Here is a 25860-nt window from a genome sequence, read left to right as displayed (position 1 = left end):
TCCCTGGCCTCTTCCTCTTCGGTAGGACCTGTTACAACAGGGGCCGTGCGTGTTTCAGGAATTACTGCGGCTGCGTTTGACGGCGTGGCGCTTGAACGCCTAATTCTAGCCCGAAAGGGTATTTCCAGTGAAGTCATTCCTACACTACTTCAGGCTAGAAAAGAAGTAACTGCAAAGCATTACCACAGTATTTGGAGAAAATATGTGTCTTGGTGTGAATCCAAGAAGGCTCCTACGGAAGAATTTCACCTGGGGCGTTTGCTCCATTTCCTACAAGCAGGTGTGGATGCGGGCCTAAAGTTAGGCTCTATTAAAGTACAGATTTCGGCCTTGTCGATCTTTTTTCAAAAAGAATTGGCCTCCCTTCCAGAAGTTCAGACCTTCGTAAAAGGCGTGCTGCACATCCAACCTCCCTTTGTGCCCCCGGTGGCACCATGGGACCTTAATGTGGTGTTGCAATCACATTGGTTTGAACCTTTGCGCAAGGTTGAGTTAAAATTCCTTACTTGGAAAGTGGTCATGTTGTTGGCCTCGGCGTCTGCAAGGCGAGTGTCTTAGTTGGCGGCTTTGTCTCACAAAAGCCCCTATTTGATTTTCCATGCTGATAGAGCGGAGTTGAGAACTCGTCAGCAATTTCTGCCAAAAGTGGTTTCATCATTTCATGTTAACCAGCCAATTGTGGTGCCGGTGGCTACTGACGCCTTGGCGGAGTCAAAGTCTCTCGATGTGGTCAGCGCTTTGAAGATCTATGTCGCCAGAACGGCGCAGATTAGGAAAACAGAGGCTCTGTATGTCCTGTGGGCTCCCAACAAGATTGGGGCTACTGCTTCTAAGCAGACTATTGTGCGCTGGATTTGTAATACGATTCAGCAGGCTCATTATACGGCAGGATTGCCGTTACCAAAATCGGTGAAAGCCCACTCTACCAGAAAGGTGGGCTCATCCTGGGCGGCTGCCCGGGGTGTCTCGGCGTTACAACTTTGCCGAGCTGCTGCTTGGTCGGGTTCAAACACCTTTGCGAAGTTTTACAAGTTTGATACCCTGGCTGAGGAGGACCTCTTGTTTGGTCAATCAATGCTGCAGAGTCATCAGTCCTCTCCCGCTTGTTCTAGAGCTTTGGAATAAACCCCATGGTTCTTGAAGCATCCCCAGCATCCTCTAGGACGTATGAGAAAATAGGATTTTAATACCTACCGGTAAATCCTTTTCTCTCAGTCCATAGAGGATGCTGGGCGCCCGTCCCAGTGCGGGCTGTATCTGCAGTTTGGTTATAGTTACGCTAAGGTTGCGTTGAGTTCAGTCAATCTGTGACTGTTGTTGGTCATGCCGTTGCATGCGTTGTTGTTGAATACCATGTTGTACGGCGTGTTAGTGGTGTGAGCTGGTATGTATCTCACCTTAGTTTAAAATAATTAAATAAATCTTTTTGCTCGAAATGTCAGTCTCCCTGGGCACAGTTCCTATAACTGGAGTCTGGAGGAGGGGGGGCATAGAGGGAGGAGCCAGTTCACACCCATTCAAAGTATTATAGTGTGCCCATGTCTCCTGCGGATCCCGTCTATACCCCACGGTTCTTGAAGCATCCCCAGCATCCTCTACGGACTAAGAGAAAAGGATTTACCTGTAGGTATTAAAATCCTATTTATTTTTTTTAATTCCCCCCCAAACATCGAACGGGAACATCGCGACCATTGGGGCTTTCATTTTGAAAACCAGACAGCCTCCGGGTACACGGGAAGGGGGTGGGGGTGGGGAATTAATTTACACTCCCCAGTAGCTGCTATTGTCTGCAGCCGCTGGAGGAAGGCGGGACAGGACGGGACCTGCCGTGCTGACCGATCAGCAGTGATCGGCAGCACGGCAATCAGTAGGGGAGAGTGCAGGGAGGCAGAGGGATCTTCCGGTCCCTCTGACAGCAGCAGCGGAGGGAAGTTTCCCTTCCCTGCCGCTGCTAACACTGTTTATCTGACTGGTCGCATTCTGTGCGACCAGGTCAGATAAAGCATTTGTAGGCATGGTCGCATCTGATGCGACCATGCCATGCAAGTGGTTGATAAGTGCTTCGCCCTTTCTGAAACTGGGTTGGGGTGGAATTGAGGGGAGGATATCAGCCAGTGCTGTTTCGGGGGCAGTGTGGCATTTTACTGTGAGCCTATCATCGACATGGAGGAGCAGCAGCCCTCTGGAAGGTAAAATGTGGAACATCCAAATTAATTTAATATATTAAATACCATCACAGTGTTCTTTGTCGGCGATTGAGGAAGGGTTCTATGATTAATTCATATTCCCGGGCTGCCTGGCAATCATGCGGCAACGTAAGGAGAAGAACATCACTATATGAGTGACATGATGTCCCTGACTAATGGTAGACTTGGCCATGTGTAGAAAAGAATGAAATAAAATAAGCGTTTAATGTTAGCTGCGTGTATAATTTTCTCTGGCCCGTGTCGTTTGTTTCAGAACAAACTGTGCAGTATTCTTGTTTTTGACTGAAATGATTATACATGACAAAGTCTTCCCTACACATACAATTATGTGTTCTGAAAATTTGGCAGTCCAATAACCTGTAGACCATGTGTGTAAGGGAAACTGTACAAGGAAAAATCCGTTAGGAATGCTGTAATGTCTGTGTCTCCACTAATAACTGACACTTGAGTGGTATATACTGAAATTCACAAAATCCACAAATTACCTTGAGACCTTGGCCACTGGTGACATCTTATGGATTGCCAGTGGTGCTCCCCAGAGTCGAAACATTTGCAATTGTATATTTTTACCAACCTAAGAGAGTAAGGAAAAAGGACTCGTTTTGGGGGCACACATTAATAGTGGAGACAGTAAAGGTTAGAATCCCTCTGACCTATATATAAGTAAAGGCTAAAACATAACTCTTAAGTATATTAAAACAAATTTCTCATACGTCCTAGAGGATGCTGGGGTCACTTCAAGAACCATGGGGTATAGACGGGATCCGCAGGAGACATGGGCACTTTAAGACTTTCAAATGGTGTGACCTGGCTCCTCCCTCTATGCCCCTCCTCCAGACTCCAGTTTAGAATCTGTGCCCAGTGAGACTGGATGCACTCTGAGGAGCTCTACTGAGTTTCTCTGAAAAAGACTTATGTTAGGTTTTTTATTTTCAGGGAGAACTGCTGGCAACAGTCTCCCTGCTTCGTGAGACTTAGGGGAGAGAAGTCAGACCTACTTCTGTGAGTTTAAAGGCTCTGCTTCTTTGGCTACAGGACACCATTAGCTCCTGAGGGTCTGCTCGCTAGGTACGCCTAGATGCTCGTTTCCAGAGCCCGCCGTCACCCCCCTTGCAGCGCCAGAAGTCAGAAGACAGGTGAGTAGAAGATCAGAAGACTTCAGTGACTGCTTCTGAGGTACCGCACAGCGATCGCACGCTGCGCGCCATGCTCCCACTACACAAGGCACTACAGGGCGCGGGGGGGCGCCCTGAGCAGCATATAAATCCTCATTTTGACACTGGCAAGAGGGGACATTAGTGCCAAGGCACCGTCCTAACCCCAGCCAGTATAAATATTTGTTGAAAATTGCGGGAAGGTAGCGCACCATTAAAGGGCCGGAGCTTCTTCCTCACAGCTCACACACACACACTGCTGACAACTGCAGGGCGCGGGGGGGGAGTGGTGGGGGGCGCCCTGGGCAACATAAATCCTTGTTTATGGCAATAGGCACACTGTCCTACCCCCGCCAGTATAATTAACTATTGATTTAAGAACGGGTGAAGCGCGCCATTACGGGGGCGGGGCATCTTCCTCACTAAGCCAGCACACTAATCAGTGACATTTTCTCCTCACAAGAGAAACGCTGGTCTTCCCTTCACTACTGACACATATCAGGGTGCAAAGAGGGGGGAGATGTATATGATGTTTGTTATCTGTATAAAAGCCCTGCAGGTCTGTTTTCAATGTAATGTTTTACAGATGGGTGTGCTTGGCGCTGGGGTGTGAGCTGGCTTTTCCTTTCTGTGTCCATCTGACAGAGGTCTGGTCCCTACAAGTTCCAGTGTGTCTGGGAGTGTGTGTGGTACACGTGTGGGACATGTCTGAGGCAGGGAGTTCCTTTCTGGAGGAAGCTATTTTAGGGACACAGAGTTGTAAGGTGGTGATGCTACCGATACACTAAGAGCCTGCATGGGTGAAGAAATACGTGGTAGTATGCATCATATCAAAGATTAGATAAGGCTATATTTAATGCTGCATGCTGGATATGTAGAAGATGTGTTTTGTCAGCATTCTGTTCTTCCATCTGCAGGCGACCCTTTCTGGGTCACATAAAGTCCATTTACAAATGTTATGGCTACTGCTACCGACACGGACTCTGAGTCCTGTGTCGCCGATAGGGATTCCAGGGAAATAGATCAAATAAGACTCCCTCCCACAAGCTTTAATATTTTCTTTCCCAGCAAGCAACCCCTGTTTTAGATAGTGCACTGTCTAGGGTGAAAAAGAAGGTAATTTTTCCTGTACCTGATATGGCTTCACTAAAGGAGCCGGCGATCCGAAAGGTGAAAACTATATTAAAATCCATTTATGTTGCAAAGAGTGCACTGCTCAGGCCCACTATTGCTTGTGCATGGGTGTCTCGCATTATAAAAAAAAAGGAAAAAAAAAGCGTGTCATCAGAAATTGACACGATTGATAAAGATGAGATACTCCCTATGTTAGGAAATATCAAAGACGCTGCCGCATACATGCTAGGAGCAATGAAAGATATTGGACTTTTGAGTTCACAAGCCGCTACCAGGGCAGTATCGGCTCGGCGGACGTTGGGGATTCGCCAGTGGAATGCAGATTCCAAGAGAAATATGGAGGATCTCCTATACAAAGGTGAGGCCTTATTTGGTGAGAAACTGGAGACGTTGGTCTCGGCGGCTACCACAGGTAAGTCGACATTTTTGCCACCTGCACGGGCAAAAAGATCACCCTCACATGCAGTCCTTTTTCGGCCCAGTAAGTACAGCGAGAAGATGTCTACAACGGCTTCAGGTTACCAAGAACAGAAGCCTACCCCTGCTTCTGCCAAGTCCACAGCATGACGCTAGGGATCCCTCGCGGGAGGTAGCTCGGGTGGTGGCACGTCTAAAAACTGCTCAGTCAGGATTGGAGTCAATCTGACCTGGATCCCGGGGTGTTACAAATAGTGTCCCAGGGGTACAAACTGGAGTTTCAAGACATTTCCCCATGCCGAATTTGAAAATTGACCTTGCCAGCGTCTCTTCCAGAAAGAGAAGCACTTATAACGGTAATTCAAATTTTATGTCCGGACCAGGCCATAGTCCTGGTGCCTGGGTCACAACAAAGGAAGGGGTTTATTCAAGCCTCTTTGTAGTTCCGAACCGGACGACTCGGACTGACCGATCCTGAACCTGAAAAAAAATAAATCTGAATCTCTACTTGAAACGGTTCAAGTTCCAGATGGAATCACTGGGGGCAATGTTTCCAGTCTGGAGGAGGGGGATTACAGGGAGTCAGTTGACTTAAAGGATGCTTACCTGCATGTTCCAATTTATCCTCCTTACCAGGCTTATCTGAGATTCGCGGTTCAGGATTGCCATTACCAATTCCAGACGTTACCTTTCGGTTTTCTCCACGGCGCCGAGGGTTTTCAACAAAGTGATGGTGGAGATGATGGTCCTCCTGCGTCAAGAAGGAGTCAATTTAATTCCTTATCGAGAAGATCTCCTGATAAAGGCGAGATCCAGTGAGCGCTTGGTACAAAACATTGCGCTCTCCCTGTCCATACTCCAACAGCACAGTTGGATCATAAATTTTCCAGGAAAGATTATTTGTTTTTCTGAATGATTCTGGACAGGGTAGTTCAGAGAGTTTTTCTTCCGGTGGAAAAGGCTCTGGAAATCAAGAAAATGGTAATACTAGGTTTGAAACCATCAAGAGTGTCGATCCATCGGTGCAAAAATGGTGACGGCCTACGAGGCCATACAGTTTGGCAGGTTCCATGCCAGGGTATTCCAGTGGGATCTGTTGGTAAAGTGGATCCCACCTACACATGCACCGGAAGATAGTCCTGTTGTCGAAAGCCAGGATTTCACTCCTGTGGTGGCTACACAGCTTGCACCTATTAGAGGGACGCAGGTTCGGAGTTCAGGACTGGGTCCTGGTAACCACGGATAAAAGTCTCCGAGGCTGAGGAGCTGTCACTCAAGGAAAAGCTTCCACGGAAAATGCTAAAGTCAGGAAGTCTGCCTTCGCATGAACATGCTGGAATCGAGAGCCATATACAAAGGTCTTCAACAAGCGGTACATCTTCTTCAAGATCATCCCGTGCAGATCCAGTTGGATAATGTAACAGCAAGGCGGAACGAAAAGCAGAGCGGAAATGGCAGAGGTGACGAAGGTCCTCCTCTGGGCAGGAAAACATGTAAGGGCACTGTCGGTAACTTTCATTCCAGGAGTGGACAACTGGGAAGCAGACTTCCTCAGCAGACACGATCTCCAGCCGGGAGAGTGGAACTTCCACCAAGAAGGCTTCGCAGAGGTGACAAGTCTTTGCGGAGTTTTCTCAAATAGACATGATGATACCGTGGCTACGTTTGACGGCATGGCTGTTGAGAGCCGATTTCTAGCCCGAAAGGGTATTCCCAAGGGAGTCATCCCCACTCTTATTCAGGCCAGGAAAGGAGTAACGTCTAAACGTTACCACCGTCTCTGGTGAAAATAGGTGTCTTGGTGTGAATGCAAGAAAGCTTCAACCGAAGAGTTTCAGTTAGGGTGTTTTCTCCATTTCCTACGGGCTGGAGGGAATGCAGCATAAAATTGGACTCCATTAAGGTCCAGTTTTCAGCATTGGCAATTTTCTTTCGAAAACTATTGGCTTCCCTTCCGGAAGTTCAGTCTTTCGTGAAAGGCGTGTTGCGCGTCTACCTTCCATTTGTGCCTCCAGTGGCACCATGGGTTCTTAATGTGGTGTTGCAGTTCCTTCAGTCACGTGGTTGAACCTTTACAGAAGGTGAAGTTGCTGTTTCTCACTTGGAAAGCTGTCATCCTGTTGGCCTTGGCATCTGCAAGGGAGTGTCTGAGTTAGGGGCCTTATCTCACAAGAGCCCTTATTTGATCTCCCATGAAGATTGAGCTGAATTGAGGACACGTCAACGTTTCTGCCGAAGGTGTTGTCCTTTTTTCTGCAGGAACCGACCTATGGTGGTGCCTGTGGCTACTGATGCCTTCGCTGAGTCGAAGTCTCTGGCTATGGTTAGAGCTTTGAAAATGATGTCGCCTGGACGGCTCAGATTAGGAAAACAGAGGCTCTGTTTGTTCTGTATGTTCCCAACAACATTGGGTGTCCTGCTTCCTAGCAGACCATTGCGCGCTGGATCTGTAGTGCGATTCAGCATGCTCATTCCACGGATTGCCGTTACCGAAATTGGTGAAGGCCCATTCTACTAGAAGGGTGGGCTTGTCCTGGGCAGCTGTCCGGTAGTTCTCGGCATTGCAACTTTGCCGAGCAGCTGTTTGATCAGGTTCAAACACTTTTGAAATGTTTTACAAGTTTGATAACCTGGCCGCTGAGGACCTCATGTTTGGTCAATCGGTGCTGCAGAGTCATCTGCACTCTCCCGCCCGTACTAGAGCTTTGTTATAACCCCATGGTTCTTGAAGTAACCCCAGCATCCTCTAGGACGTATGAGAAAATAGGATTTTAATACCTACTGGTAAATCCTTTTCTCTTAGTCCGTAGAGGATGCTGGGCGCCCGTCCCAGTGCGTACTGTATCTGCAGTTATTGGTTGTGGTTACACACAGGTTGTGTTACGAATTTTGTCAGCATATTGCTGCAAATTCTTCATGCCGTTGGCTTGTGTTCTGTTGAATGCCACGTTCTGCGGCACGCTTGAGGTGTGAGCTGGTAAGATGCTCACCGTGTTTTAACAAATCCTTTCCTCGAAATGTCCGTCTCCCTGGGCACAGTTCCTTAAACTGGAGTCTGGAGGAGTGGCATAGAGGGAGGAGCCAGGTCACACCATTTGAAAGTCTTAAAGTGCCCATGTCTTCTGCAGATCCCGTCAATACCCCATGGTTCTTGAAGTGACCCCAGCATCCTCTACGGACTAAGAGAAAAGGATTTACCGGTAGGTATTAAAATCCTATTTATACAGGGTAACCACCATATATGGTGAATAAAATAAAAATTCAATGAGAATGCAATCAGAATGTCCAAAATAGGAGGCTGGGAAACTCCCAATATAAGCTGAAAACTGAAATTATCGGATATTGGCTATCTAGCCACAATATATGACAGTTGTTGAGCACGGATTTCCCGGTGCTAGAAAAGCTTCAGCAATTGGTGAAAATTTGTTACATTTTGGTATATTAGTAACAACTGCTACAGTATTCTGTGGCCCAACTTTTAACTCCGTCAAAAGGGGTAGTGTTATTAATACAGCACCTATTTTGTGTACACAGTCAGTTCGGCACCTCATACCTCTGTATCAATGCATCAGATGCACAGAAATGAAAACCAACATAATGTAATAAGCATGCATATGTATCATTTTAACTGTATTGCAACATCGGTTCAATGTCTTATGCCTCCATATGTATGTATTGATATCAATAAAACATTCAAATCATGCATGTTACATTCAGTCTGTCTTAGGAGGGGTACTAATACCATGCACTACCTATTTAGTATGTGCCATCAAAAGAGTGCCTTCATGGTATTATATGAAATTATGGCCTACAATACAAATTTATGGATATATGAAGCTGCTATCCGGTCTTTATGTCAACAGCACTTAGGTCGACACTCATTCGGTCGACCACTATTGCTCGATATGCATTAGGTCGACATGGCAAAGGTCGACACATGAGAAGGTTGACATGAGTATTTGCAAAAAATTATTATTTTTTTTTATACTTGACGATCCACACAGACTACGATTGGGAATAGTAACCTGTGCCGAGCGTAGCAGAAGTGGAACGAGGCACCTTGCCCGAAGTATGGCGAGCGGACACGGTGCACTATTTGGGGGTCCTGGTCACCTTTACAAAAAAAGACACAAAAAATATATAAAAACTCAATAGTGGTTGACCTAATGACTGTCGAACTAGTTACTGTCGACCCTATGATCCACACCCAAGAAGCTGATGGTGCAACATAAGCAGGTTGCATGTGGCAAATATGACCATTGATTTTGTTATATTGTTTCCTGTGTGTGTCGTATAGACAAAACTGTTATAGAGGCATAAAGACACTAAATTTATTGTGCATACTATACAGGTGGTGCATAACATCAATACCCCTCCACTAAAAGTGAATGGTTTACCATCTGCAATACATCCATATGGAGACATGAGGCACAAGTTACATGTGGTGCAAATATGACCACTGATTGTTATTGTATTTTTGTGTCAATTTGACACAATGCTATCAAGGCATTAGGTAACTGTTTTGAAGGTACTTAGTAAATACGTAGTGCATGGTATTAGTAGCTGTCCTAACAAAAATTGAATTTAACATATGCATGATTTGAATGTTCTATTGATCTATGTACACACATGGATTCAAGTTATATTTTAGCCTTTAATTGTATGTATATCAGAGGTCTACTAATACCCCTTTCACACTGCCAATGCCGGATCCCACTCGGGAATTGGAAGCGGGTCCTTCCCAGGTGGGATCCGGCATTGGCAGCTGCTGCTGGCTTCCCCGACCCGGCAATAAGCCGGGCGGGTTGCCATAGCAGGGTGGGGGGGGGCGTAGCCGGAGGTGGAGGTGGCGCTAGGAGATGAGCTCATCTCCGCGCCCCCTCTCCCTATCTTGTAAACGGGTCCCGGGTCGCATCGACCCGGGAGCCCGTTTATGCAGCCACTGACCCGGTATTCAACCCGGGTATAACACTGCTTTATACCCGGGTTGAATTGCCGGGTCGGGCGACCCGCAATTTCAGCAATGCCCCTTTCACACCGCACGCCGACCCGGCAATATGCCGGGTCGATACTGGGTTATTCGTGCGGTGTGCAAGGGTTGTGTCTATTTTGCCTTCGTGCAAAGGACCTGGACGTGACAAAACGAGTGGGCAGGAGAGAACTTCCGCCCTTACAGCTCCTAAATGTTTTCTTCGTTCTCCGATCGTTTGGGGTATTTTATTTTTTCTATGCAGCATTGGACCCTCGCGGGCTCGGTGTCTTGCTTCGCTCGCCACACTTTTCTATTCCAAATAGATTGTGATATGGACCCAGGGGGTTATGAGAAAGGTCCTTTGCACGAAGAGAATCTAGACGCTACTGGTGTGAAAGGGGTATTACCTTTACTGTCTCCACTGTTGGTGTGCCCCCCAAAAAGAATACTTTCTCCTTCCTCTCTTAGGTTGGTAAGTGTGTATGATAGCCCAATAATCTCATAAACGTGTCTGTGTGGTCGTCTGCTACCCAGGCTCCCACTCAGTCATTTGCTGGCATCAGACTGGCTGACAAGTGTTCTTCCATATTGGGCAAAAATATATAAATTCAATGAGACTGTTCAACGTCTGGGACCCCATTTGTAATAATAACAAATGTATTTGTGCAGTATTAATAAATAGAGCCGTGACAAGTCTATTTTTTAACAAGAACCTATATGGTACAAAGTATTGGGATTAAAACCAGTTTCTAAATACTGGGAGTATTCCCTATGTGAAATATTCCAAAATCTGAAACGTTTTTGAGCACGATTGATATTGTGATGCTTTTTGCTTTCTGATGGTCCAGTGTACACAAACTTTTGTTTTCATGGCTGCAAGTAAGTGCGGCGCTGTGTCGAACTTATGGTACTGCTGACTCATGGTATTTTGTCCGCAGCCCCATAGGGTTGTGAGCTCAAATCCGTGAGTCGGGCACTAAAAGGGAGTGCAAGTTTGGGTGCTGTTGCCGGCATTAAAACGCAACGGCACCTTGCACCCTTAGCGGGGCATTGGATTGACCCCTACATGTATAAGGCGAATGTGAAAAAAATTAAATGTTAAGACTTGTATCCCATGCCCAAGATATCTCAATATGGTATGTAAATATTCCAAAACATGGAAAAATACCAAATACTTCAAGCCCCTAGTATTTTGGATATGGTATACTTTCCTGTATAAACTAATGCTTTCTTGTGTAAATGTGCTTGTTAAAAGAAACTGGTCACTCCACGGGTTACAATCAGCTTTGTCATTTCAACGTTTCAGGTACATTTATTTAGCACCTTTCATCAGGATACCTAAAAATCTTACCTTAAATAACGCATGTACATGGGTATGGTCCCGGTGTCCCCCCTGCACTTCTGATAAATATGTATATATATATATATATATATATATATATATATATTGTTACACATTTTGAGGACACTTCTAAGATAAGATGGCGTGGGAACGTAATAATTTAATTCTTCCTTCTGTTCCCCATCCCCAATAGTTGCTCAGTCTTTGTTGTCACTAAGCAGGCGACATATGCATGTGTAGTGGGAAGAGATTGCTCTGTAGATGTGTATAGCAGTGTTGAATTATTTTGCTTATGTAATTTAATGCATGCGTGGTTTGAAAACACTACACTGAGAGACTTCACCTTTTGTTTGTTTGATCATTGTTTTGTGCATTCCATTGTGCAGTCAACCAGCGCTATGACATTGTTGTTGTAGATTTAGTATAGAGCTCTTCCATATTATATTATTGAAGAAGGAAGTACACTTCTTTTTAGGGCGGAGGTCCTAGTGATCACATAGGAAAGAAGTAGAAGAAAATGTCCCAAGTGCTCGGCCACGTGTGCTGGTGTAGGTAGCATCATTCAGAAATCCAGTTATGTTAAATGAATGAATATTTTTCCCTAACGTCCTAGAAGATGCTGGGACTCCGTAAGGACCATGGGGATAGACGGGCTCCGCAGGAGACATGGGCACTTTAAGAAAGACTTTGACTCTGGGTGTGCACTGGCTCCTCCCTCTATGCCCCTCCTCCAGACCTCAGTTTGATACTGTGCCCAGAGGTGATGGGTGCACTGCAGGGAGCTCTCCTGAGTTTCCTGTTAAGAAAGTATTTTAATTAGGTTTTTTATTTTCAGGGAGCACTGCTGGCAACAGACTCCCTGCATCGTGGGACTGAGGAGAGAGAAACAGCCTTACTCTCTGAGTTTCAAGGTCCTGTTTCTTAGGCTACTGGACACCATTAGCTCCAGAGGGAGTCGGAACACAGGTCTCACCCTGGAGTTCGTCCCAGAGCCACGCCGCCGTCCTCCTCGCAGAGCCAGAAGATAGAAGCCTGGTGAGTATGAGAAGTAAGAAGGCTTCAAAGGCGGCAGAAGACTTCATGATCTTCACTGAGGTAACGCACAGCACTGCAGCTGTGCGCCATTGCTCCCATACACCTCACACACTCCGGTCACTGTAAGGGTGCAGGGCGCAGGGGGGGCGCCCTGGGCAGCAATATTAACCTCTATTATGGCATAAACACATATATACATGTACAGCTGGGCACTGTACATGTATATAAAGAGCCCCCACCATGTTTTTTAATAATTTGAGCGGCACAGAAGCCCGCCGCCGAGGGGGCGGGGCTTCTCCCTCAGCACTCACCAGCGCCATTTTTCTCCACAGCACAGCGCTGAGAGGAAGCTCCCCGGACTCTCCCCTGCTTACTGAGGTGACAGTGGGTTTTTCAAGAGGGGGGGGGGGCACATAATTGGCGAAAAACGTGTTATTTCAGCACTACTGGGGAAACATTCTGTGTTTTGCTGGGTTATATAGCGCTGGGGTGTGTGCTGGCATACTCTCTCTCTGTCTCTCCAAAGGGCCTGGTGGGGAACTGTCTTCAGATAAGAGCTTCCCTGTGTGTGTGGGGTGTCGGTACGCGTGTGTCGACATGTATGAAGTGGAAGGCTCACCTAAGGAGGAGGGGGGGTGTATGAATGTCAGATCTCCGTCGGCAGCGCCGACACCGGACTGGATGGAGATGTGGAATGTCTTGAGTGCTAGTGTAAATTTATTACACAAGAGATTAGACAAGTGTGAGGCTAGGGAACAGTCAGGTAGTCAGACCATGCCTGTCCCTGTGTCACCGGGACCTTCCGGGTCTCAGAAGCGCACATTGTCCCAAATAATGGACACAGATACCGACACGGATTCAGACTCCAGTGTCGACTATGAGGAGGCAAAATTACAGCCAAAAGTGTCTAAGGGCATTCGATATATGATTATTGCAATAAAAGATGTTTTGCATATCACAGAGGAACCCCCTGTCCCTGACAAGAGGGTTCACATGTATAAAGAGAAAAAGCCTGAGGTCACTTTTCCATCCTCGTATGAGCTGAGCGAGCTGTGCGAAAAGGCTTGGGAATCTCCAGACAAGAGGCTGCAGATTCCCAAAAGGATTCTTATGGCGTATCCTTTCCCGCAAACGGATAGGATACGATGGGAGTCTTCTCCTAAGGTGGACAAGGCTTTAACACGTTTATCAAAGAAGATAGCGCTGCCATCTCAAGATACGGCTACCCTCAAGGATGCTGCTGATCGCAGACAGGAGGTTACCATGAAGTCCATTTACACACATTCAGGTACAATTCTCAGACCGGCAATGGCGTCGGCCTAGGTTTGTAGTGCTGTCGCAGCATGGACAGACTCCTTATCTACGGAAATTGAGACCCTAGATAAGGATACCATTTTAATGACCCTAGGGCATATAAAAGATGCTGCGTTGTATATGAGGGATGCTCAAAGAGACATTTGTTTGCTAAGTTCCAGAATAAACGATATGTCTGTTTCTGCTAGGTGAGTCTTATGGACCCGACAGTGGACGGGTGATTCCGACTCAGAGGCATATGGAGTCTTTGCCTTACAAAGGTGAGGAGTTATTTGGAGAAGGCCTCTCGGACCTCGTCTCCACAGCTACGGCAGGTAAATCGAATTTTTTGCCTTATGTTCCCTCACAGCCTAAGAAAGCGCCTCATTATCAAATGCAGTCCTTTCGTTCGAATAAAAGCAAAAGAGTACGAGGATCGTCCTTTCTTGCCAGAGGTAAGGGCAGAGGAAAAAAGCTGCACACACCTAGTTCCCAGGAACAGAAGTCCTCCCCTGCCTCTGCAAAATCCACCGCATGACGCTGGGGCTCCCCTGGGGGAGTCCGCTCAAGTGGGGGCACGTCTTCGACTTTTCAGCCACATCTGGGTTCATTCACAGGTGGATCCCTGGGCAATAGAAATTGTTTCTCAGGGATACAAGCTGGAATTCGAAGAGGTGCCTCCTCGCCGGTTTTTCAAATCGGCTCTACCTGCGGCTCCCTCAGAGAGGGAGTTAGTGTTGAATGCAATACAAAATTGTATCTTCAACAGGTAGTGGTCAAGGTTCCTCTACTGCAGCAAGGAAAGGGTTATTACTCAACCCTGTTTGTGGTTCCGAAACCGGACGGTTCGGTCAGACCCATTTTGAATTTAAAATCCCTGAACCTATACTTGAAAAGGTTCAAATTCAAGATGGAATCGCTCAGGGCGGTTATCGCCAGCTTGGAAGGGGGGGATTTTATGGTTTCCCTGGACATAAAGGATGCATACCTTCATGTACCAATATTTCCTCCTCCTCAGGCGTTCCTGAGATTTGCTGTGCAAGATTGTCATTACCAATTTCAGACGTTGCCGTTTGGGCTTTCAACGGCCCCGAGGATTTTCACCAAGGTAATGGCAGAAATGATGGTGCTCCTGCGCAAGCGAGGGGTCACAATTATCCCATACTTGGACGATCTCCTCATAAAAGCGAGCTCTCGGGAGAAGTTACTGGACAGCGTGTCTCTGTCTTTGAAGGTGTTACAGCAACACTGCTGGATTCTCAATATTCTGAAGTCACAGTTTGTTCCTACGACGCGTCTGACCTTCTTGGGCTTGATTCAGCTCAGGAACTCATGACTCTGGTCAGGAACCTATTGAAGCCAAAACAGGTGTCAGTGCATCACTGCACTCGAGTCCTGGGGAAAATGGTGGCATCATACGAAGCCATTCCCTTCGGCAGATTCCATGCGAGGACCTTCCAATGGGACCTACTGGACAAGTGGTCCGGGTCACATCTACAAATGCATCAGAGGATCACCCTGTCCCCCAGAGCAAGGGTGTCTCTCCTGTGGTGGCTGCAGAGTGCTCACCTCCTAGAGGGTCGCAGGTTCGGCATTCAGGACTGGATCCTGGTGACCACAGACGCAAGTCTCCGAGGTTGGGGAGCAGTCACACAGGGAAGAAATTTCCAAGGTCTTTGGTCGAGTCTAGAGACTTGTCTCCACATCAACATCCTGGAGTTGAGGGCCATATACAACGCCCTACGTTCATCGGAGGCATTACTTTGCGACAAACCAGTTCTGATTCAGTCGGACAATGTCACCGCAGTAGCTCATGTAAACCGCCAAGGCGGCACAAGGAGCAGGGTAGCAATGGCGGAAGCCACCAGGATTCTTCGCTGGGTGGAAAATCATGTAAGCGCACTGTCAGCAGTGTTCATTCCGGGAGTGGACAACTGGGAAGCAGACTTCCTCAGCAGACACGACCTGCATCCGGGAGAGTGGGGACTTCATCAGGAAGTCTTCGCGCAGGTCGGTGGGAACTGCCCCAGATAGACATGATGGCGTCCCGTCTCAACACAAAGTTAAAATGGTATTGCGCCAGGTCAAGAGATCCTCAGGCGATAGCTGTGGACGCCCTGGTGACACCGTGGGTGTTTCGGTCGGTCTATGTGTTTCCTCCTCTTCCTCTTATACCCAAGGTGTTGAGAATAATAAGACAAAGAAGAGTGAGAACAATCCTCATTGTTCCTGATTGGCCACGAAGGACTTGGTATTCGGATCTACAGGAATTGCTCACAGAAGATCCGTGGTCTCTTCCTCTAAGACAGGACCTGCTGCAGCAGGGGCCCTGTCTGTTCCAAGACTTACCGCGGCTGCGTTTGACGGCATGGCGGATGAACGCCGGATCCTAGCGGAAAAAGGTATTCCGGATGAGGTCATTCCTACGCTAATAAAGGCTAGGAAGGACGTGACATCAAAACATTATCACCGAATATGGAGAAAATATGTTTCTTGGTGTGAGGCCAGGAATGCTCCTACGGAGGAATTCCATCTGGGTCGTCTCCTTCACTTCCTGCAAACTGGAGTGAATTTGGGCCTAAAATTAGGCTCCATAAAAGTTCAGATTTCGGCCTTATCCAGTTTCTTTCAAAAGGAATTGGCCTCTCTACCTGAAGTACAGACTTTTGTAAAGGGAGTACTGCATATTCAGCCTCCTTTTGTACCTCCGGTGGCGCCTTGGGACCTTTAACGTGGTGTTAAGTTTCCTTAAGTCACATTGGTTTGAACCACTCAAAACGGTGGAGTTAAAATATCTCACTTGGAAGGTGGTCATGTTAGCCTTGGCTTCGGCTAGGCGAGTTTCGGAATTGGCGGCTTTATCACATAAAAGCCCCTATCTGGTTTTCCATATGGATAGAGTGGAATTGCGGACCCGTCCTCAATTCCTACCTAAGGTGGTCTCATCCTTTCATATGACCCAACCTATTGTCGTGCCTGTGGCTACTCGTGACTTGGAGGATTCCGAGTCCCTTGATGTGGTCAGGGCTTTGAAAATTTACGTGGCCAGAATGGCTAGGATCAGAAAAACAGAAGCACTGTTTGTCCTGTATGCAGCCAACAAGGTTGGCGGCCCTGCTTCAAAGCAGACTATTGCTCGCTGGATCTGTAACACGATCCAGCAAGCGCATTCTACGGCAGGATTGCCGTTACCAAAATCGGTTAAGGCCCATTCCACTAGGAAGGTGGGCTCGTCTTGGGCGGCTGCCCGAGGGGTCTCGGCACTACAGCTGTGCCGAGCTGCTACTTAGTCGGGGCCAAACACCTTTGCAAAGTTTTATAAGTTTGATACCCTGGCTGAGGAGGACCTCATGTTTGCTCAATCGGTGCTGCAGAGTCATCCGCACTCTCCCGCCCGTTTGGGAGCTTTGGTATAATCCCCATGGTCCTTACGGAGTCCCAGCATCCTCTAGGATGTTAGAGAAAATAAGATTTTAAACCTACCGGTAAATCTTTTTCTCGTAGTCCGTAGAGGATGCTGGGCGCCCGTCCCAAGTGCGGACTACTTCTGCAAGACTTGTATATAGTTATTGCTTAAATAAGGGTTATGTTATAGTTTCATCGGTTTTGGACCGAAACTATGTTGTTTTTCATACTGTTAACTGGTTAGTTTAACACAAGTTATACGGTGTGATTGGTGTGGCTGGTATGAATCTTGCCCTTGGACAGTACGAGGAAAGGATTTTAGTTAATCCATCTCCTCTGTGCATCCCCGAAGATAAGTATCTGGGTTAGTGCTAAGGCCTTGGGGGATGGTTAGGGTATGGCACTAGAGGGGGAGAAGGGGGGGGTTAGCCATAGCTGCCTCCGTCGGTATCCCGACAGCTGGTATACCATGCCCAGTCCATACTGCTAATCAGTAGACAAACAGAACAGTAACAGTAAGACTAAAGGAAGTTTGAGGTGGTGATGAGGGGAGGGGTGGGTGAAGGCCGACCGAAAACTGAGGGGTATGGGAAGGATGGAAAAGTAAATGGGCTAAAAAAACAAATGAACAATTAAATGGGTAAAAAGTAGTAAGAAATATCCAGAATGCTACTGGGAGCGAGTTAGAAAGTTCAGGTCTCTTAATTGTGTTATTGATGTCTCGTGCCCATTTTTACTATCCAATAAATGTATTCATTCACCCTACATAACTTTCTGACTTCTCTACACCAGCACACGTTTGAACACTTGGGACATTTTTCTTTTATCTATCTTAGTAAGTGTAGGATTCTGGTTACTTCTGCTCTCAAGCAGCCCCTACTCAGCAGCCAGAGGTTACACATAAGAAAGAGGTACCTCTTTTTAGTACTTTCATAAATGTGAAGCCACTAAATGAGTTTACTTTGCAAGAATGTGGGAGTAAGATGTTTTACTGTACCCAGTTTCTCTTTTTAATTAAACTGGAATATTTATTCTGGTATGCTAAGACAGCCACATTACAGTATTTGTGGTGTAACTGTTTTCTGTGACTGTAGAAATGTATTATATTAGAGTGTATTATATACCGTGTAACCCAAATGCACGGTTTGAGAATGTAAACACAAAGCAATAATTGGAAGAAACCAGTCATTCTGCCTCAAGCCCATCACTTGCTGATTTGTCCTTTTTGATATCTGTGTTTCAAAAATAAAACGGAATCCTTAAAGCGGTTTAGTAGTGATAAAAATGACATGTCATTTTTGTATATATAAAAACATGAGCACTTGTCTTTTCTTGATCTAGATCATACAGCATTACTGTGGAGCATCGAGACAGGAAAATGCCTTACCAAGTATGTTGGCCATGTTGGATCAGGTAAATATAAATGAAAGCTTTAGGAATAAATAAGTAATGATCTAGTGTTGACTTGGGAACCTTATGCCAAAATCTTACTCTTCTCTTTTTTTTGTCTGTGTGGTAGCAAGGGCAAGCAGATGGGGGCATTGTGTTGGGTACTTGAGAAATATAGGTGAAAGACACCAGCTATCATCTAAGGGTCCTTATGGGGACATTCTTATTTTCCAGGCTGTCCAAAATCATTTCATCCCTTATGCTTGCAAAGAATCGCACCACTATTTATTTGATTGGACAGTGATCATTAGGCTGTGGCTACACATGGCAATTTTTCATTTTTCTCCCGAAACAAAATTAATCCAATGGATGGACCATTTCTTCATGTTTGTTCTCTATGCCACTAAATATAACGGCTTGTCATTGATATTTCTTAGTTGCTCACATATTAAAATAGTTTCATGAGCTTATTGCTGTTGAGCCAATGAATTCGGGTATGTTATGTTGTGTCTCAGTGGACATAGAACACTACAATCTCTATCATATCATGTTCATTGAATGTGATTTAATACATTTTTAAAAAATTTTTTAATACATACAAACTTCTAAAGCCTAGAGCAGTGTTTCCCAAACGGAGTGCCTCAGGGCACTTGCAATTGGTGGTCCAGAACCACCTCAATTGTGGTCCAGGACCAGTTCAAAGTATTTATGGTCGGTGTAATAAGCAAAACCAGTGCTTGTGGCTTCCAAACATAAAATATGTGGACAAAGAGAAGCGAATCCTGTCCCTCCTCACATAACTGAACCTAAGGATGTACTGTAAGCACAATTTAACTTTTGGCCTAGGGGTGACATGAACAAATGTCTGATACCCTAGGGCGCTATGATTCAAAAAAGTTTGGGAACCACTGGCCTGGAGAATACATATAGATGCAAAGAATTGTATTTAATATGCAGCAATATTGTTTGTGTAGTCGGTTGGTTCTTAAAGAAATGTTTTAAACCTGGGACTAGCCTTGGAAAACTATTGGACAGTTCTAACTTTGTAACCTCATCTTCTCATAGTAAGTACTTTATGAGACCTGTTAAGGATAGCATGTATTACCGGGTACAGAAATATGCAGTTTCTGTATTTCATATTCCTGACAATAGCTCTGACACTTGTTGATGTTTTGGAATTATGTTAAAGTATATATGTAGAATACAGTATAGCTATGTAAATATCTTGAATAAATCTGCAATGTTTGACCATTTTATTGTTTTATTTTGGCCAAATCATCATAGTAAAGTTTTTTTTTTTTTTTTCTGTCTTGCAGTAAACTCGATAAAATTTCACCCCACAGATCAATTGGCATTAACAGGCAAGTACTCTATCCTTGCCATTTATGTTCTGCGGAAGATATGTTAAGCATTTTTCTTTTTATTTACTGAAAATCAAATTGTGGCTTTACATTCCTTCTTTATGCAATGTGTAAACTTGGAAATCTCTTGCAATGCTCGCGCAGCAGGATTGTGCTACCTCATATAACGATTCATGGGTCATACTTTTGTTTTCTGTATACGTGTGTTTATCGGATTACCTAGACCAGCCCAAGCCTCCTACAGTGATTCCAACTGAGATTGTGACATTCCATAATACTACAGTTGGAAAAGGCAAAATGTATGTTTAGAATGTTGTAGATATATTTTGATCTGTTTGGCATTAGAGACAACTGTTTAGAGTAAACTTGCGGAAATGCTTTTACATAATGTAACATTTCTTTCTTTTCCGTAGCATCTGGGGACCAGACGGCTCACATCTGGCGCTATATGGTGCAGTTACCCACTCCACAACCGACTGCAGACACCAGCGTAAGATCCATGCTGAAATTAAAATACACAATGCTTTAGGGCAACAAATTTGTGTTATGGAAAGAGATGTTGACCCTAATGTTTTACATGATTATTTCAAATAGCATATGTTTCCAAGGCTACTGGAAAGATCAAATTAAATGTACATAAGCCTCAGGTTAGATCTGTTTTTATTGCATTGTTAGTGTCAGTGTCAAACAAGTGTTATGTGGTTTCTGTTTTGTATTTCAGCAGAAAAGCACTGTATTCTCTGACTAGCTGTTCTACCCGTTCTTCACACGGGAGTTTCTGATTTACACGGTTGTTAATATAAAATGTTAAACATTTGGTAAATCTATAGAGATGTAAATTTGAGACGTCTTAACGTAAGTAAATATTAACCCATGGTTCTTGGCGTTACTCGAGGAGCACCCGTAGCATATACGGTAAAAAAGTGACAGGACCATTTTGTACTTTATGAAAATCTTCACACTGGAGGTGCAATCCAAATTTGGATTCGATGGTCCGTTTGGGCGTTATTGTTCACGCATCGGTAATGAAGTCATTAGGTCAACCCCCTTTTCATCCCCTCAGGGGAGGTTTATTAACATTCTAACTACGTAGTTTTCCTATTTCCCACCTGAAGAAATACCTATGTTAAATTTAATTTTCCTAACGTATCGGGAAGTAAGAGAATTACTGATCAGTCAGTCAGTGAGTGTGTGAGGGCTTTGGCATGTGTGTATATGTGTGTGTGTGTGTATGTATGTATGTGTATATATATATATATATATATATATATATGTGTGTGTGTATGTATGTATATATGTGTGTAAAATATATATATATATATATATATGTCTGTGTGTGTGTGTATATATATATATATATATATATATATATATATATATATATATATATATATATATATATATATATATATATATATATAGGTTGAGTATCCCATATCCAAATATTCCGAAATACGGAATATTCGAAATACGGACTTTTTTGAGTGAGATAGTGAAACCTTTGTTTTCTGATGGCTCAATGTACACAAATTTTGTTTAATACACAAAGTTATTCAAAATATTGTATTAAATGACCTTCAGGCTGTGTGTATAAGGTGTATATGAAACATAAATGAATTGTGTGAATGTACACACACTTTGTGCATTAAACAAAGTTATAAAAAAATATTGGCTAAAATGACCTTCAGGCTGTGTGTATAAGGTGTATATGAAACATAAATGCATTCTGTGCTTAGACTTAGGTCCCATCACCTTGATATCTCATTATGGTATGCACTTATTCCAAAATACGGAAAAATCCCATATCCAAAATACCTCTGGTCCCAAGCATTTTGGATAAGGGATACTCAACCTGTATATATATCATAGTTTTACAAGTTAACTGGCTAGAAGGATTTTTCACATGGTGCAGCCAGTGTGACTGTTAACAGAAAACATACTGTACAGTTACATGGTGGCGTGGCAACAGGGTTTTTGTTTTTTTTAATTCGTTTTCTTACTTTTTCTTTTTTTTTTTCTTTTTTTCTTTTTTTACCTTACAGAATTTGAGCATATGTTGTAGCTAAAATTAGAAACTTGATTAGGCAATCTGCTTCCTGGATCACCTGTATAATTGGTGCATGTCTGATTCTCCACTGACGACCACATTCATAATGTGTCTCTTCTCCTGGTCACATGGAGCTGAGAATTTTATTAGAATACCCTTTTCATTTTGGACCTGTTTGATTTTTTTTTAAATATACTTTATCCATAACACAGTACAAATTATTATTTCTCTATCGTCCTAGTGGATGCTGGGGTTCCTGAAAGGACCATGGGGAATAGCGGCTCCGCAGGAGACAGGGCACAAAAGTAAAGCTTTCCGATCAGGTGGTGTGCACTGGCTCCTCCCCCTATGACCCTCCTCCAAGCCAGTTAGATTTTTGTGCCCGGCCGAGAAGGGTGCAATCTAGGTGGCTCTCCTAAAGAGCTGCTTAGAAAAGTTTAGCTTAGGTTTTTTATTTTACAGTGAGTCCTGCTGGCAACAGGATCACTGCAACGAGGGACTTAGGGGAGAAGAAGTGAACTCACCTGCGTGCAGGATGGATTGGCTTCTTGGCTACTGGACATCAGCTCCAGAGGGACGATCACAGGTACAGCCTGGATGGTCACCGGAGCCTTGCCGCCGGCCCCCTTGCAGATGCTGAAGTAAGAAGAGGTCCAGAATCGGCGGCAGAAGACTCCTCAGTCTTCTAAAGGTAGCGCACAGCACTGCAGCTGTGCGCCATTTTCCTCTCAGCACACTTCACACGGCAGTCACTGAGGGTGCAGGGCGCTGGGAGGGGGGCGCCCTGGGAGGCAAATGAATACCTATTTTGGCTAAAAATACCTCACATATAGCCTCCGGAGGCTATATGGAGATATTTAACCCCTGCCAGAATCCGTTAAGAGCGGGAGACGAGGCCGCCGAAAAAGGGGCGGGGCCTATCTCCTCAGCACACAGCGCCATTTTCCCTCACAGAAAGGCTGGAGGGAAGGCTCCCAGGCTCTCCCCTGCACTGCACTACAGAAACAGGGTTAAAACAGAGAGGGGGGGCACTAATTTGGCGTTAGAAATATATAAAAAAGATGCTATAAGGGAAAACACTTATATAAGGTTGTCCCTATATAATTATAGCGTTTTTGGTGTGTGCTGGCAAACTCTCCCTCTGTCTCTCCAAAGGGCTAGTGGGTCCTGTCCTCTATCAGAGCATTCCCTGTGTGTGTGCTGTGTGTCGGTACGTGTGTGTCGACATGTAGGAGGACGATGTTGGTGAGGAGGCGGAGCAATTGCCTGTAATGGTGATGTCACTCTCTAGGGAGTCGACACCGGAATGGATGGCTTATTTAGGGAATTACGTGATAATGTCAACACGCTGCAAGGTCGGTTGACGACATGAGACGGCCGACAAACAATTAGTACCGGTCCAGACGTCTCAAAAACACCGTCAGGGGTTTTAAAACGCCCGTTTACTTTAGTCGGTCGACACAGACAGGGACACTGAATCCAGTGTCGACGGTGAATAAACAAACGTATTCCTTATTAGGGCCACACGTTAAAGGCAATGAAGGAGGTGTTACATATTTCTGATACTACAAGTACCACAAAAGAGGGTATTATGTGGGATGTGAAAAAACTACCATAGTTTTTCCTGAATCAGATAAATTAAATAAAGTGTGTGATGATGCGTGGGTTCCCCCCGATAGAAAATTATGGGTGGTATACCCTTTCCCGCCAGAAGTTAGGGCGCGTTGGGAAACACCCCTTAGGGTGGATAAGGCGCTCACACGCTTATCAAAACAAGTGGCGGTACCGTCTATAGATAGGGCCGTCCTCAAGGTCCAGCTGACAGGAGGTTGGAAAATATCATAAAAAGTATATACACACATACTGGTGTTATACTGCGACCAGCGATCGCCTCAGCCTGGATGTGCAGAGCTGGGGTGGCTTGGTCGGATTCCCTGACTAAAAATATTGATACCCTTGACAGGGACAGTATTTTATTGACTATAGAGCATTTAAAGGATGCATTTCTATATATGCGAGATGCACAGAGGGATATTTGCACTCTGGCATCAAGAGTAAATGCGATGTCCATAACTGCCAGAAGATGTCATGGACACGACAGTGGTCAGGTGATGCAGATTCCAAACGGCACAAAGGTGTATTGCCGTATAAAGGAAGAGGAGTTATTTGGGGTCGGTCCATCGGACCTGGTGGCCACGGCAACTGCTGGAAAATCCACCGTTTTTACCCTAAGTCACATCTCTGCAGAAAAAGACACCGTCTTTTCAGCCTCAGTCCTTTCGTCCCTATAAGATCATATCTGCCCAGGGATAGAGGAAAGGGAAGAAGACTGCAGCAGGCAGCCCATTCCCAGGAACAGAAGCGTTCCACCGCTTCTGACAAGTTCTCAGCATGGCGCTGAGACCGTACAGGACCCCTGGATCCTACAAGTAGTATCCCAGGGGTACAGATTGGAATGTCGAGAAGTTTCCCCTTCGCAGGCTCCTGAAGTCTGCTTTACCAAGGTCTCCCTCCGACAAGGAGGCAGTATGGGAAAAAATTCACAAGCTGTATTCCCAGCAGGTGATAATTAAATTACCCCTCCTACTACAAGAAAAGGGGTATTATTCCACACTATATTGTGGTACTGAAGCCAGAAGGCTAGGTGAGACTTATTCTAAAAAATTTTTTTGAACACTTACAAAGGTTCAAATCAAGATGGAGTCGCTCAGAGCAGTGATAACGAACCAGGAAGAAGGGGACTATATAGTGTCCCGGGACATCAGGGATCCTTACCTCTATGTCCCAAATTTGCCCTTCTCACTAAGGGTACCTCAGGTTCGTGGTGCAGAACTGTCACTATCAGTTTCAGACGCTGCCGTTTGGATTGTCCACGGCACCCCGGGTCTTTACCAAGGTAATGGCCGAAATGATGATTCTTCTTCGAAGAAAAGGCGTCTTAATTATCCCTTACTTGGACGATCTCCTGATAAGGGCATAGTCCAGGGAACAGTTGGAGGTCGGAGTAGCACTATCTAGGATACTGCTACAACAGCACGGGTGGATTCTAAATATTCCAAAATCGCAGCTGATCCCGACGGCACGTCTGCTGTGCCTAGGGATGATTCTGGACACAGTCCAGAAAAAGGTGTTTCTCCCGGAAGAGAAAGCCAGGGAGTTATCCGAGCTAGTCAGGAACCTCCTAAAAACAGTGCATCATTGCACAAGGGTCCTGGTAAAAATGGTGGCTTCCTACGAAGCAATTCCATTCGGCAGATTTCACGCAAGAACTTTTCAGTGGGATCTGCTGGACAAATGGTCCGGATCGCATCTTCAGATGCATCAGCGGATAACCCTATATCCAAGGACAAAGGTGTCTCTCCTGTGGTGGTTATAGAGTGCTCATCTTCTAGAGGGCCGCAGATTCGGCATTCAGGATTGGATGCTGGTGACCACGGAGCCCAGCCCGAGAGGCTGGGGAGCAGTCACACAAGGAAAAAATTTCCAGGGAGTGTGATCAAGTCTGGAGACTTTTCTCCACATAAATATACTGGTGCTAAGGGTAAATTTATAATGCTCTAAGCTTAGCAAGACCTCTGCTTCAAGGTCAGCCGGTATTGATCCAGTGGGAAAAACATCACGGCAGTCGCCCACGTAAACAGACAGGGCGACACAAGAAGCAGGAGGGCAATGGCAAAAACTGCAAGGACTTTTCGCTGGGCGGAAATTCATGTGATAGCACTGTCAGCAGTGTTTCATCCCGGGAATGGAAACTGGGAAGCAGACTTCCTCAGCAGGCACGACCTCCACCCGGGAGAGTGGAAACTTCATCGGGAAGTTTTTTCCACATGATTGTAAACCGTTGGGAAATACCAAAGGTGGACATGATGGCGTCCCGTCTGAACAAAAAACGGGACAGGTATTGCGCCAGGTCAAGAGACCCTCAGGCAATAGCTGTGGACGTTCTGGTAACACCGTGGGTGTACCAGTCGGTGTATGTGTTCCCTCCTCTGCTTCTCATACCTAAGGTGCTGAGAATTATAAGACGTAGAGGAGTAAGAACTATACTCATGGCTCCGGATTGGCCAAGAAGGACTTGGTACCCGGAACTTCAAGAGATGCTTA

General features: G+C 45.4%; 1 protein-coding gene across 5 annotated transcripts in view; it reads left to right on the top strand.

The window, feature by feature from the left end:
• WDR37 (WD repeat domain 37) overlaps positions 1–25860 on the top strand; it is a 400784-nt gene that overhangs the window by 253218 nt on the left and 121706 nt on the right. For all 5 annotated transcript variants that reach the window (XM_063922159.1, XM_063922158.1, XM_063922156.1 and 2 more), the window contains 3 exons: positions 18301–18372; positions 19665–19709; positions 20123–20199. In XM_063922159.1, the coding sequence (XP_063778229.1) occupies positions 18301–18372; positions 19665–19709; positions 20123–20199 (194 nt within the window). The remainder of the gene's footprint in view (positions 1–18300; positions 18373–19664; positions 19710–20122; positions 20200–25860) is intronic.

The sequence above is a fragment of the Pseudophryne corroboree genome, chromosome 5 (genome assembly GCF_028390025.1).
Source record: "Pseudophryne corroboree isolate aPseCor3 chromosome 5, aPseCor3.hap2, whole genome shotgun sequence".
In the NCBI taxonomy this organism is placed as follows: domain Eukaryota; kingdom Metazoa; phylum Chordata; class Amphibia; order Anura; family Myobatrachidae; genus Pseudophryne; species Pseudophryne corroboree.
Note: the sequence above shows the minus strand (reverse complement) of the source record. Positions and strands in the feature narration are given on the sequence as shown.